The sequence below is a fragment of the Caenorhabditis remanei genome, chromosome IV (genome assembly GCF_010183535.1).
Source record: "Caenorhabditis remanei strain PX506 chromosome IV, whole genome shotgun sequence".
NCBI classification, from domain to species: domain Eukaryota; kingdom Metazoa; phylum Nematoda; class Chromadorea; order Rhabditida; family Rhabditidae; genus Caenorhabditis; species Caenorhabditis remanei.
In genome coordinates this window covers 13,107,757-13,120,905 of record NC_071331.1, presented here as the reverse complement: position 1 = coordinate 13,120,905, position 13,149 = coordinate 13,107,757, and the positions used below count along the sequence as shown (strand labels likewise).

At 40.2% G+C, this 13,149-nt stretch overlaps 3 protein-coding genes across 3 annotated transcripts; 1 reads left to right on the top strand and 2 right to left on the bottom strand.

Annotated features, from left to right (window-relative positions):
* Nucleotides 1-6,249: 6,249 nt before the first annotated feature.
* Nucleotides 6,250-7,158, bottom strand: GCK72_013683 (uncharacterized protein; the record flags this gene model as incomplete). Its single annotated transcript, XM_003100932.1, has 4 exons — nucleotides 6,250-6,386; nucleotides 6,435-6,536; nucleotides 6,831-6,993; nucleotides 7,039-7,158. 4 exons carry the CDS (start codon nucleotides 7,156-7,158, stop codon nucleotides 6,250-6,252), a joined length of 522 nt encoding a protein of 173 aa, XP_003100980.1.
* A 1,736-nt stretch (nucleotides 7,159-8,894) lies between these two features.
* On the top strand, nucleotides 8,895-9,861 carry GCK72_013682 (uncharacterized protein; the record flags this gene model as incomplete). Its single annotated transcript, XM_003090045.2, has 2 exons — nucleotides 8,895-8,975; nucleotides 9,028-9,861. The coding sequence occupies 2 exons, from the start codon at nucleotides 8,895-8,897 to the stop codon at nucleotides 9,859-9,861; spliced, it is 915 nt and encodes a 304-aa protein (XP_003090093.1).
* A 425-nt stretch (nucleotides 9,862-10,286) lies between these two features.
* On the bottom strand, nucleotides 10,287-12,488 carry GCK72_013681 (uncharacterized protein; the record flags this gene model as incomplete). Its single annotated transcript, XM_003100890.2, has 6 exons — nucleotides 10,287-10,904; nucleotides 10,952-11,266; nucleotides 11,640-11,731; nucleotides 11,783-12,078; nucleotides 12,129-12,205; nucleotides 12,255-12,488. 6 exons carry the CDS (start codon nucleotides 12,486-12,488, stop codon nucleotides 10,287-10,289), a joined length of 1,632 nt encoding a protein of 543 aa, XP_003100938.2.
* Between the last annotated feature and the right edge of the window lie 661 nt (nucleotides 12,489-13,149).

The window sequence follows — 13,149 nt, the reverse complement described above, 5'->3', positions numbered from 1 at the left end:
GGTTTGTGTGATGATGATAGCAGAACTCATGAAATTTGGAGTTGTTTCTCGTGCCGAGGGACTCAGTTGTTTGAGACAACTTGTATATGATCTACGTGGACATTCTGTTGAAATGACTGCAACTTTCATGGAATCCGGAGGTCTCTATTTGTACAGACACACTGAATCACACGCGAAAATGAAGAGATTGTTAGAGGTTGTGAAGGCAAAACGAGATAGAATGAAAGATCAGAGACAAGCAATGCTCATTGATAATGCGTACTTCACTTGCCTTCCACCAGAAGATTCGAAAGAAGAACGCCTTCGTTTGAAATTAGACGAAGAGGACACTCCTATGAAACGATTCATTCGTCATATAGTTCTGGATATCAATGAATCCAACGTGGACATCTTCTTAAAATGTATTCGTAGACTTGATTGGAGTGATCCAGAAATCTCAGACTACGCAATTCGTTACCTCTCCTCCACGTGGCTTCTTCCTATCGAAAACCTCCAACACGTGGCATCAGCTATTGCTGGACTCTGTAATCTTCCACATCTTCAGTGGATTGGAATGGCGGTCATTGATTCGACTATAGAAACGATCAGGTTTATATTTAGAAATTGAAACAACACATTTATAATTTTTCAACTTTTTCAGAATTTCTCTGGAGAATCCGGGAATCCTCAACCAATGGGCACACTCAGCTGCTGTCTATCTTGCAGAGCTGTACAGTTTTGAGCTTTGTGATGAGGATTTGATATTGAAGGTTTGTCCAATTTTTGCTTTTACTCATAATTTAGTTGTAATTTCTAGATTCTCTACCAACTGATTTCCTATCCGGAACCTGAAAACTCTTGGAAAGATCTCCACCGTATCAGAATGGTGTGCGCTGTTCTGGAAATAGTCAGAGAATTCTTCTCAAAAGGGCAAGCTCGCCTGAAAATGAGATTCTTCTTGTCATACTTCCATCGTTACTATTATACGAAGAAAGATGCTTGGGATCAAGAAGCACTGGAGCAGCTTTCGAATCCAGAAGCGACAGAGAACGGGGTCATGCCTGATGTACAGACAAGGTATGTAGCGTCAAATATGAACAGGGAACTCAACAATTATTTTTTTTTCAGTTTCCCATACGAAGTAGAGATCGCCTACACTGAAATGTGCCGTCAGTTCCGCAAAAAGAAAGCGAATTCTCTTCGATGGCCGAAAAATCTGAAAGAAGCACAGGATGCTGTGGCCAAGATTGAGAAGAAGTTCAAGGGAGAGGTAATAGAAATTCAAAAATCTTTTCAAACACCGCATTTTTCTTTTTTTCCAGTTGAAAGACATCGTTGGAGAGCACAGTGATCTGGAAGATGGAGATGTGATGGGACAGAAAGATTTGAATGTGATCGAAGAGGACGATGAAGACGAAGACGATGAGAATAGGTTCGTATCTGAAGAATTTTCAAAAAAATTTGGAGAATACATTCATTGGCTACAAAAATACATAAAGTTAACATATCACAGAAAATTACGAAAAGTGGTAAATTCTTTTTTTTAATTTTAAATCATTGCTTTTCAAAAATTAAAATTGTTTTTGGTTGTTGAATCAATCTGATGTGTTGTTGTTGAAGCGGCGGAAAGAATTTTGGAGTGATTTCTGAAAAAAAAGTAGTTAATTATTGAATTTTTTCAGAGATTCTGAACTAGAGGATGAGGATTCAGAAGAGGACCGTAAAAGAACATTCTCAATGAATAATGCGGTGACGAAAGAGGAGGACGAAGACTTCCAAAGAGAACTCGATCGAATGATGGGAGAAGGATTCAGACAATCGGTGGTATGTTTAGAAAAATAATTCAGACCTAACTCTTGAATAGTTGAAGGCGCCAGTAGTCTCTTCTCAATACGATGTGACTCTTCCAGCTGCTGCCAAGAATCGATTCTCCAGGAACATTAAGTTTGGTAAGTTATTCTGGATTCTCAGCAATCATTATTTCCCAGCATTTAGCTGTTCCCTTCCATGCAGATCTAGACATTATTCTCAACCCCTTCCAGAGATCATCAAAAATTCGTAACTTTTTTCTCCTCTCCCTCACTTTCGTCTCACCTCGGTTTCTCACTTCCAACGGATCTTTCTTTTCTTTCTACACGCACCTTCTCGAATATCATTGGCACACTTATAGGTGTGGTCCCCTCTTCTCTAAAGAAGAAGAAGAACATCTCGAATTTCGTCTTCTTCACACCTTTGCTCTTCTCATATTGTCAATTTGAGAACTATATTGCTTGTGAGAATTTTTTGAATTTTCAATGCAATTTATAATTCGAAACCACTCTATTCCCTGAATGGAAGGAGAGATTCAGTTTCAAATATTGTCTGCGGAATTCCTAATTTTCCGGAGAATCAGTGGTCCCTGTCGGACAGGTTTTTGGTATGACAAAAAGATCTGTTCTCACCAGCACACACACACATTGCAACGACTAAGACGAATTTGATTAACGCCACGGAGCACATAGAATAAGGGAAAAGAGAGACGGCTTGATTGATTTTGGTGGTTGTGTTCAGAACGTATGCTGCTGCTCCCGAAGAAAAAACAGTGGCAACCGGGAAAACAAAAACAACAACAATCGGATTTGGGTGGAATAACGGCGACGTCGACAATGTCTCGAGAAGGTGACCCCGGAACAAGCGTTTTCTATCCATTTTTCATCATCTAAAGCATTTTTCTTATATTGGTTGGAAAAACAAAGAATTGGAGCACTGTGTCAGATTGATGGCAGGAGTTACACTGTTGGAAAATATCTTGAAAGCTATCTAATAGGCTATCTCCGAATATCTACAGTTTTCCGAAATCTTCGATCTTGAATCCAAATTTTCTCTTATTATTCTAGACCCTTATATTTGTTTCTTATGCTTCCGAGTGCACTCATTTGTCGCCGCTTGTCTTGTCATTAGGACATCTCATCAACTATCAGCATCATCATCAACATCATGTTCGTCTCGAATTTCAATCATTTTTCCTCATTCTTCCGCCACCTTGACACATTGTTTCTTTCGACACAAAGTGTCCTCTTTTTCTCCTTCAAGACAGGAAACATGTGTAGTAACACACATCGGCAAGATGCATAAGAGTGCGGTTCACTGTTTATTCGAAAGAAATAGGTGTTTTCCAAAGGTTATGAGATTTCGAAAAGGTCGAGGGTCATCTCCATGCAAACATCAGATTTGCAAGCTTCTAGAGGTCATCCCTCAACGGGTGCAGTGATTTAATTCGGATACCTGACAATTAGGCTACGGGATCAGAGATTGTTCTCTTATTGTCAACAACAACGCTATAACCTGATTGGTGTTCCATTCAATTGTTGTCTAGGTCCCCCCGTTGCAAACATTCAGACATCCACACCTTTCTCTTTTTTTACTCTCAAAAATTGTGAGTACGGAAGAAAAAAAGGAGTCGACAAGAAGGCGCACAATAGGCTGACCGAGACCGACCCGGACAACAACACAAGTTGACTCTTCTATTTCTCTTACTTCTCAACACAGAAGCCGACGACGGCAACGACGAAAAGAGAAGAAGACGTTTATTGAATTTCGTTCGCGACTTCTTTGGGTTGTCAAGAAGACCCGAAAAAAGATGAGGAAAAACGAAACGACAAATGCCCTCTCTCTCTCTCTTTTCTTTAAAAAGTTGCCCTCCTCCCCATACAACGTCTTCTGATTCCTCTACACTCCAGAATCCATGAGAAATTCGAAAAGAAGGAGTGTTGAGATATGCAGATTCGAATTTCCCGGACGCATGGAAAGCACAGATACATAAAAGAGAGACATACACTTACAAATTGGGTTTTTGAGTGATGATTTTGTATGTGAGTGGAAGAAGGAAATGGGCAAAAAGGTTGCATTTTGAATGAGCACAGACAATTGCAAAGAATGAAATATTGAGGTTAAAAAGTGTTCTGCGTGGGTAACAGAAAAGAGAGGGTGTTCCAAAAAGAACTAATGAGAACATTTCAGCCGAAGACACGAAAGTTGTAGCTGCCCGCTCTCCTGAATACAACGACGACGACGATGATGATGATCAACCATCGTCATCCAACATGGCAGCTTCTGGACGTCAAAAACAATCTCGTGTCACTCTGATGGTACGTGGAAAGGCGAACAAGCCGGCGTTGAAGACTGTGAATATCGACGACGATGAACTTCAACGTCGTTGGAAAGAAGAAAAAGCTCGTGAAGAGGAAGAGCGAGCTGATATGAAACGATTGACTCTCGGACAACATATGAGAATTGAAATGGAAGAGGAGAAGGCGTTACTGGCTCAGTTGCACAGTTCAAGAAAAGGAAATGCAAGGAAAAAGTAAGTGAACGTTTGATACTATGTGCTTCTAAAAACTCTATTTTCAGCCCATCACGTCCATCATTCCCAAAACCTCACCTCGAAGGAGAATGGTGAAAATCCGGCGAGAGATGACGAAGAGCATCTCGAGCAATGTTTTTTGGTAGGTAATCGACTTGGTCTTTTTCTGTTAAATTGAAAGCAGTGGCATTTGGACTACATGTTTTGGATGAGAGACAGTCAGGAATGAATTGGGATGGTGGAGATCCTGAAATATATAATTATGTTTTTTCCATTATGTAATTTCGGGAATATAATATATCAGTTACACATTCCTGGAACGGGGGTAGGAAGCTCCCTATCCCGACTACCGTAATCTATAGTTTTTGCGATAACGTTCCAAATAACTCTCTGTTTTCGAATATGTCGTAACTAGACATCTGATGTCATTCCCAGTCCAAAAATGCCCAAAATGACGTCTCGACCCATTGAAATCCCTCTTCGTCTCAAAAAAGTTTACCCTTTCCCATTTTTTTCATTTAGATCTTCTTCGCCCCTCATGGATAACGTGCTTGAAGATGAATGTTTCATTCTACCTCTTCCTTTTTCTGTCTTTAAAATGCAAAAATGTAATAAATTGAGTGCAACCCTATTCCCATCTCACAAATTTTAAGTAAAAAGAAAAAAGTCCACACACTCCTCTTTCTATTCCACCCGTTTTCGTCTCTGAATTCATATTCAGTTTTGTCCCTGGGTCCCCCGAGGCGGTGCCCCAAGAAACTCGAGGAGACTCTCATCGAGAGAGAATTTTTCAAAAAGACTCCAAAGAAATGAAGAACGACAAGGCACAAAAAAGTTGCTCTCTTAATGGGTTTTGGGTGCGATTTTGGAGTATTGAGTAGGGGAGAAAGGTTCCCATTGGGGTACCTAATTAAAGTAATGCGTGTGTGGGCTCGTCTCTCTCTCTCAGAAGCCACTCAGATTTATGACTGATACTTTCTGAAGTCGAAAGGTTTAAGTGGTGTTGGAAATGGCACTACTCAAAGGAAAGAGTAGTCCATTAGAGATTCTAGAACTTTTTTGAATTGAAAAAACTGGGAGAGTTATTAGGTCGATGGGTTTTCGTTACGATTTTGGTTTAGAGTCAAAGATTAAAAATCCCAAAAACCAAACGGATCATCACCTATTCTATACACTCCGAAATCTCCATTTTCATTCCACCAGAACATTTAGTTTGTATATATTTGTCAGAAATAATCTGTGCTCCCCTTTCTCTATTTGGTCACGAATGACCCGGCGAAGACCGCCACGACGAAGATGATGCGGGTTAGATGCGATGATGTGCGAAAATGAGATTTACCCGTTTAGGGGGATGTCTTCTCATCTTTTTTGTCGTCTGGGACTATAAGTAATGTTCTCACTATCTCTCTCCTAGGAAGACTGAATGATGCTGGAGTTGAGATTCCAGATTTTACTACCCTACATCTGGTTTACCTAACCTTAAACCTGAGCAGTCAGTAACCATGTTTCTGTGTCTAAGTCTCAGTTTCTTTCCGTTCTTCTCAAAGAATTGTGTCAGTATGTGTGGGAAACACTCTTTTTCACTTTCAATATGATAGAACAAGTGAGAAAGAAACGGGGAAGTCTCTCTTTCTTTGCGTCCGAAACCCAATGGGTGACTGATATGAGAGACAAGTTGTGTTTGGTCTGTCGATCTCATTGACAAGGGTCTATATCTTGTTTTCTCGTTTTTTCTCTCCCTCTACCACAACCCAAACCACACAATGAATACGCTCCCAATATATTTTGATACGTCGCCCCGCTGACGCCGTTCAGAGTAAACACACACGGAACAAAACTTACAAAAAGTTGTGGAAACTGAAAGAGAACGCATCTGATGCAGCAGTGATAATGATTTTCGAGTGATGATGATGATTCTTGAAAATAGACTATGACTGAAAGAGGAGAGAAAAAAGCAATATGAAGATGAGGATCACGGAGAAGTGAAACGGTTTCGATTGATGATTGCATAGATCACGTGCACATACGCACACTCGTTGCATTGCTCGACGTTCTTGCACATATCCTGAGACTCAGAATTATTTGAAAATTTTCAAAAGTTGCAAATACTCACCTAGTTGTACATTTCTTGACATTGTTCGCACATTTTGACAGCTCATGTGCTGAAAATTGACACGACGATCGCATCCGGCTCCCATCCAGTAGTCTCCGCCGCCTGAAACAGAATTAAATTTGAGTACTGTATGTTCTAAATTTCAGGTTCTACTAGTCACATCTTCTGCTCAAGGCAAATCAACGAAAGATTTCAAACGACGATGTCGTCAAGACGAAAAAGAAGAAATTCCAATTTTTATGCTAATACTTGTCTCTTTTCTTCTTTTGTGTTCTTCTGTTTTTGTTTTACTACTCGAAATTTTTCCATTTTACGCATGCGCTCAAATGCGTCTCTATTTGCATATAATAAGGTGTTCTTTTCTTGTAAATTTCCCTTTTTATTCAAAAAACTCACCAACGTGCATTGTGATAGTTACGCAGACATCTTGATCTCGATCGCATTTTATTGGTTCCATCGAGCATTGTGGACGTGAAAGACGAGTTGATACTCGGAAATTGTCTAATTGTGTTGTGGATGAAGTATACATACATGTGAGACATGTTAGACTTGAAGTTGGCTGGAATTTCTCAGATTTTCATATGATTTGAATTGAAAAACTCACTTGAATCATTACAAAAAGGAAAGTGAGAATCGTGAAAAGTTGGCATCTTCGTGGAACTTGTAGAATTCGTTGAATTTCGTTTCGCCGTCGTCCTCTTGATCTTCGGCCGCCCGACCGCATCCAGGGCGGCTAAGCAATGTTGCTTAGGTGTCGTCGGAATCGCGGCGCCGCCTGGATTCCGATGACAATAAATATCTTCTGAAAAGGTGTGAATGGACTCAAAAATACTGAATTTCAACACGAAAAAGATCAACTCATTGGGAAGAAAAAAGATGAAGAAAACGAGAGAAATAAGAGAAAGCGTTTTTCGTTTTCTCCGGGAGCACAAATGGGCGGAGCCTCTATTTTCTTCAAAATGAAATTGTGTGAGCAGAGCCAAAAAGGGGGCGGGGCTTATGAGAAAAGGATGAAGAAAAAAGAGAAGAAGAAAGTGGAAAATGTTTAGGTACGTTATGAGAGTAATTTGGGAGAATTAGGGTAATGGAAGAGGAGTACTGTAACAGGTGACGTGGTGGAAGGACAGGAATTGGACTATCGGAAAAGATAGTGTGAGGGGGAACGACGAGTCAGATATAAGTCAGTTTTGAAAAAAATCAACTAGAGCATCGGGAGCACCACCACAAAGGGCGGGAACTGGAGTTATACATACTTGCAACAGGCCGGGGCCGATCTGAGAACTTTCACCGGCCCGGTCCGGTACATAGGATTTCTGACTATTTTTAATTAAAATTTTTAAAAATTTCGAAAAATTATTTTGTTGAAAAATCGTGCTCATTTTTTGGCTCCGGGCCGGGCCGGCCCGATATTTTGCAAGTCTGGAGAAATAGGGTCAACCGGAGACAGGAAAGAACAGCTAAGATGCACCCTATACGAAAGATTCAGTTTCATCAGGATCTGCTCCGAAGTTTTAGTAATCTTCAGGACTGCCAACAAATTGTTTTAATTTGTGTTTTAAAATCGGAATTTATCAGAACTTCCCATCGGAAGGATCTCGCATTTTACAGTTTCTGATTGAAGAAAGTCGATTCCGAACTTTTACGTTTTTCCATTATTTCCTTGCAATAGTTCTGGATAGCAACCACAATTTCTCTTCATGAAGTTTTTAGAATATTTTCTTTTATTTTCTTTTTCCCGATGGACACGACGATGCAATCTGAAACCCAACTATATTATCAACGTTTTGCTCAGAGTCATCCAGTTAATTCCAGAATCCTGAAATCTTCCGAAAACTTCATATTTCTCTACTTTTAGTTTTTGTGTCACAGACATAATTCGCTTTGATAAACCGAAATCTAATGGAACATACATAATTCACTATTATGCTCCGTATACTATCGGAATCCCAAACAGAAATCCAGGAGCAAGTGGAAAAGCCAGAGTAGGCTGGAGCCGATACACAAATCAGAATATGTTCAGGTCATTCTTTTTGTTGTATTATTTACTGTGCAGGAAAATATTTTTGGCGTTGCTCAAACTTTTTCAGTTTCAATGTCTCAACTTATTTTAACTTTTTTGAAATATTATTGTTTCGACTACTTGTTCCGTAACTGATCCATCTGATATTTGAAATTTGAATACAAAGAAATATTATAACTCAGATATTTCTATTGAAAAATATACAAATTTCAGAATTTCCTTTATTTGTTTCATTACTCTATGACAGTAAAACTTCCGGCCTAAACTTCTCACGAATAAACTTTTTATGATCACAAAGAATCTTCTGTTTTATTTGTAAAAAGTGCCCTTCATCTTCTCAATTTTTTCCATTTTGTTCCTCATTACAACATCATTTTACACATTTTCCGTCGGTATAAAAGAACAGGTTACAGACGAAAAGAACATCATTCAGCATAGAGATGGACGAGAAACAACGCCTTCACGCTTATAGATTTGTCGCCTATTCGGCTGTCACCTTCTCGGTTGTCGCCGTTTTCTCGGTAAGAATTTCTCAGATTTTGAGATTTAACTGTGATTTGAAATCGTTTTCAGCTTTGCATCACCCTTCCATTGGTGTACAACTATGTCGATGGAATCAAGACTCAAATCAATCATGAGATCAAATTCTGTAAGCATTCTGCTCGTGACATCTTTGCTGAAGTGAACCATATTCGTTCTTCTCCAAAGAATTCTTCTCGTTTCGCTCGTCAAGCTGGATACGGAGCCGATGAGGGAGTCGATCAAGGAAATCAAGGAGCTCAAGGAGGTTCATGCTCTGGATGTTGTCTTCCAGGATCTGCTGGACCAGCAGGAACACCAGGAAAGCCAGGAAGACCAGGACGTCCAGGAGCAGCTGGACTTCCAGGAAATCCAGGAAGACCACCAGCACAACCATGTGAGCCAATCACTCCACCACCATGCAAACCATGCCCACAAGGACCAGCTGGAGCTCCAGGAGCACCAGGACCACAAGGAGATGCCGGAGCTCCAGGAGCCCCAGGACAAGGATCAGGAGCCGGAGCACCAGGACCAGCTGGACCAAAGGGAGCTCCAGGAGCACCAGGAAACCCAGGACAAGCCGGAGCTCCAGGACAGCCAGGAGCCGATGCTCAATCTGAATCCACTCCAGGACAACCAGGACAAGCTGGACCACAAGGACCACCAGGACCAGCTGGATCTCCAGGAGCACCAGGAGGACCAGGACAACCAGGAGCCCCAGGACCAAAGGGACCATCTGGAGCCCCAGGACAACCAGGAGCCGATGGAAATCCAGGAGCACCAGGACAGCCAGGACAATCCGGAGGAGCTGGAGAGAAGGGAATCTGTCCAAAGTACTGCGCCATCGATGGAGGAGTTTTCTTCGAGGACGGAACCAGAAGAAAGTAAATTCTTCGTCTTCTTTGTATATTTTAGAATCAATGAATTCGTATTTCGTTCACTTTTTCTTCTTTTCGAAAGTCTTCGTTCATTACATAACTTTGGCAAACAAAACAACTGGGAAGGAAAATCATAATTGAATACAACGGAAGCGATAAAGAGACAATTGGATGGGCACCTAGAAAATAGGGAGAGAAGGCACGAGTGTGTCAGAGACTATTACAATTTCAGAATTACCACCGTAGTTCTGAAAACAAAGAGAAAATGTACAGAAAATGAGTATTTAGCGAGATGAAGCGAGAAGAAGAACTATTTAGAAAATCAGTAAAATGAATTGATTTTTCGCGAAATTTACATATAATACAATAGAAAAAAGATTGAAAAGTGCAGAGAATTAACCTAGAAATAACTAACAAATGAGAGAGAAACACGAGTTATGCTGGCTTATAGAATCCTTTCAAATCCAACCATTCCTTGATATTCCGATGAACACATTGTTGCATATTCGGTCTCAAACACAATCTTTGAGCTGCTGATTCCAGTTTACTCGAATTTCTTCTCACATAGAATTCAGCGTCACTCGCCATTTGTTCAAGTCGTTCCTGATCGATTTCATCGAGTCCATAGGCGTAAGTCATGTATGGATTGAAGCGATAGTACACTGAATCTGGGAGCATATCGTGGACATTCATATGGACTCCTTCTGTATCCGTGGCACTGTCGATGATTCGGAGAAGTTTATCTTGAAAAGAAGTGGAGGTTATGGTAGGTGTCGGCTCAACAGATGTCACTGTTCGTCCATTTCCCACTGACACAACACAATTTATTTTCTCGTTTGGCCAAAGAAGTTTCGTTTCGTGATATGCGATTGCAGTCGGATTATTCGCGTAGACTCCACCGTCTTGAAGAAGTAAATTGTCTAATTTCACTTCTGAGAAATATAATGGAGCTGCTGCTGAGGCTTGAATTGCTTTCCAAAGACAATGCTCAGATCCACCACGATAATGAGAATCTCGTCCAGCTGGATGATCGTAGTTTCGGAAGATATAGGGCTGAAATTCAGATATTCTGAAATAGAACTCAAACAAGCCATTCTTACCTGAATAGTTGGCAAATTGACAATCGAAGAAACGATAGCCAATCTTGGAGTATGAAGTTTCTTCGATGTATTGATCATTGTCACCTCTTCGCCGATCATTTTCTTCAGAATACTAACCCAGAGATTCGTATTATAATAGGAATGCTGAAGAATCAATCCGATTCCACCTTGAAACTTTCCTTGAGTAAAAAGTTTCTTCGATACATCCATATATGCTTCTCGACACTCGGCTACAGTATATCCTTTGCATGTGAGCAATGCGGCAATGATACTTCCAGTCGAGACTCCGACGATCATGTCGAATAGTTCACAAATCTGGAAACATTTAGAAATTTGCACCTATTCTGATGAATTCGTAATTAGGTATTTCCCGCAAGTGTCTCTATTTGATAGCCTCTATTGTTGATAACAACCGTTTTCGATTCTTTTGTCTTCCTTATCAATCAGACAACTACTTTTGGATGGCATTTTTCAGTCACGTGGGTTCAATAGGAAGGTGAAAAATGAAGTTAGAGGAAAATTGAAAAAGTTAGAATTGGAATTCGCTAAAAAATATGGAAATCATGAAATTTGGTTGTACTCCATACTTCTTTTTTTTATACAAAAAACCCAATGCACAGATTAGAAACTTCTTTTTCCTAAGAATTTCCAACTTTTCAAAGTAATTTTTAGTTTTTTAAAATCTCACCCTCTTTCCAGACAGCTTCTCAATCTTTTCAAGCACTTCAAGACCCATCATTCCACGTGTTCCACCTCCATCAATCGACAAAACATTGACTCCTGAAAACTCAAATTCCAAAATCACAAAACAGATTTCTATCAAAATCTCACCTCTTCCTTTAGGCGCTGGTTGTACTCCAATAAGTGTCAAACACTGTCTCGCTTCCTCTTTCAACTGATCACTTGTTCCATAAATCACCATTTCTAACAACTCAGCGATTAGCGTCTGATCTTGAGCTGCGATGATGCGAGTCGGTGGAAATGACATTATGTGTTCAGAGAGATCTCGAACTCGTGTCAAACGAGATGTCGATGTTTCAGATACCAGAATTCTTTTGATGAGAGCACGTGTCTTCGCAGTCACTTCAGAACGGGATACACGATTTTCGTTGGATTTTTGAATTATTCTGGAACTCAATTACTTCTTGTCAAACAAATCTTGAAATTAAATACTCACTGTGTCTTTGATTCAACTTTTATAGCTTCTTTTCCGATTGCTTTCGATGTTCCTACACTCAAGTAATTCAGAGGATTCTGAAATTAAACTAAATTTTGTTTAGAACTTTTAAATAAAAATACTCACCTCAACTTTCGATACAAAACTTTTGAACATATCAGAAATATATCCATAACTTGTCGTCACTGCAGCAGCTCCTGCACTCGGTGTTACAGATGCTCCTGGCGGTGTGCTGGCTCCTCCTTGGGTATTTGAACTACTGAAAAACGGGCGGTCTATCGTGAGAACATCGACAGATCTGTGACGTCGACGAAGAATTAGAAGCGTTGATCGATGGATTAGTGTACTTGTGGTGGTCATTTCTGGAAATGAAAAATGTTTGAAAGAAGATGAAACAAAACGGAAGAGACAAACAATCGAAGAGAAAAGTTAAAAATTGAACACAAAACTGGTATTAAAAATTACAGGAGACAATAAGTATTAACATGAAAATAGGCAGGTTGTCAATAAGAGATAGAGTTGCAATCAAGACCAACTTTCATTGAAATTCGACAAAATTTCTCGAAAAAAGAGTAAAAGGTTCAGAAAACTAAGTGATATGACTGACAAGAACAGAAAGTTTCTCACTTTCTCATATCTATCCATTCTCTTCTTGTCTCACACTATTTCGGTCCATCAGAGAACATGGGCGGGTGGATCACGCCACTTTCGTCCGTTTCAACCTCCAAGCACCCCACAGCTTGCACTACCCGTCGCTTCTTTCTCGTTCTGCGTCTCCGATTCCCTCGAAATGTCTCTCAGTGTTACTATTTCTAAGTCCCATTCTCTCTCATTCATGCATATATACAACAATGAAACGGAAAGGACAGACTGCACTGAGAAGAAGAAGCACGTGGTCTCTCAATCGAAATATACTGAAGACAACGTGATATGTGACGACATAGACAGGGGGAGACCCCCACGTGGTGTGTCATGAGTACTTTAGGAAGACAGAGAAAGTTCGAAATGTTGAGTCACGAAC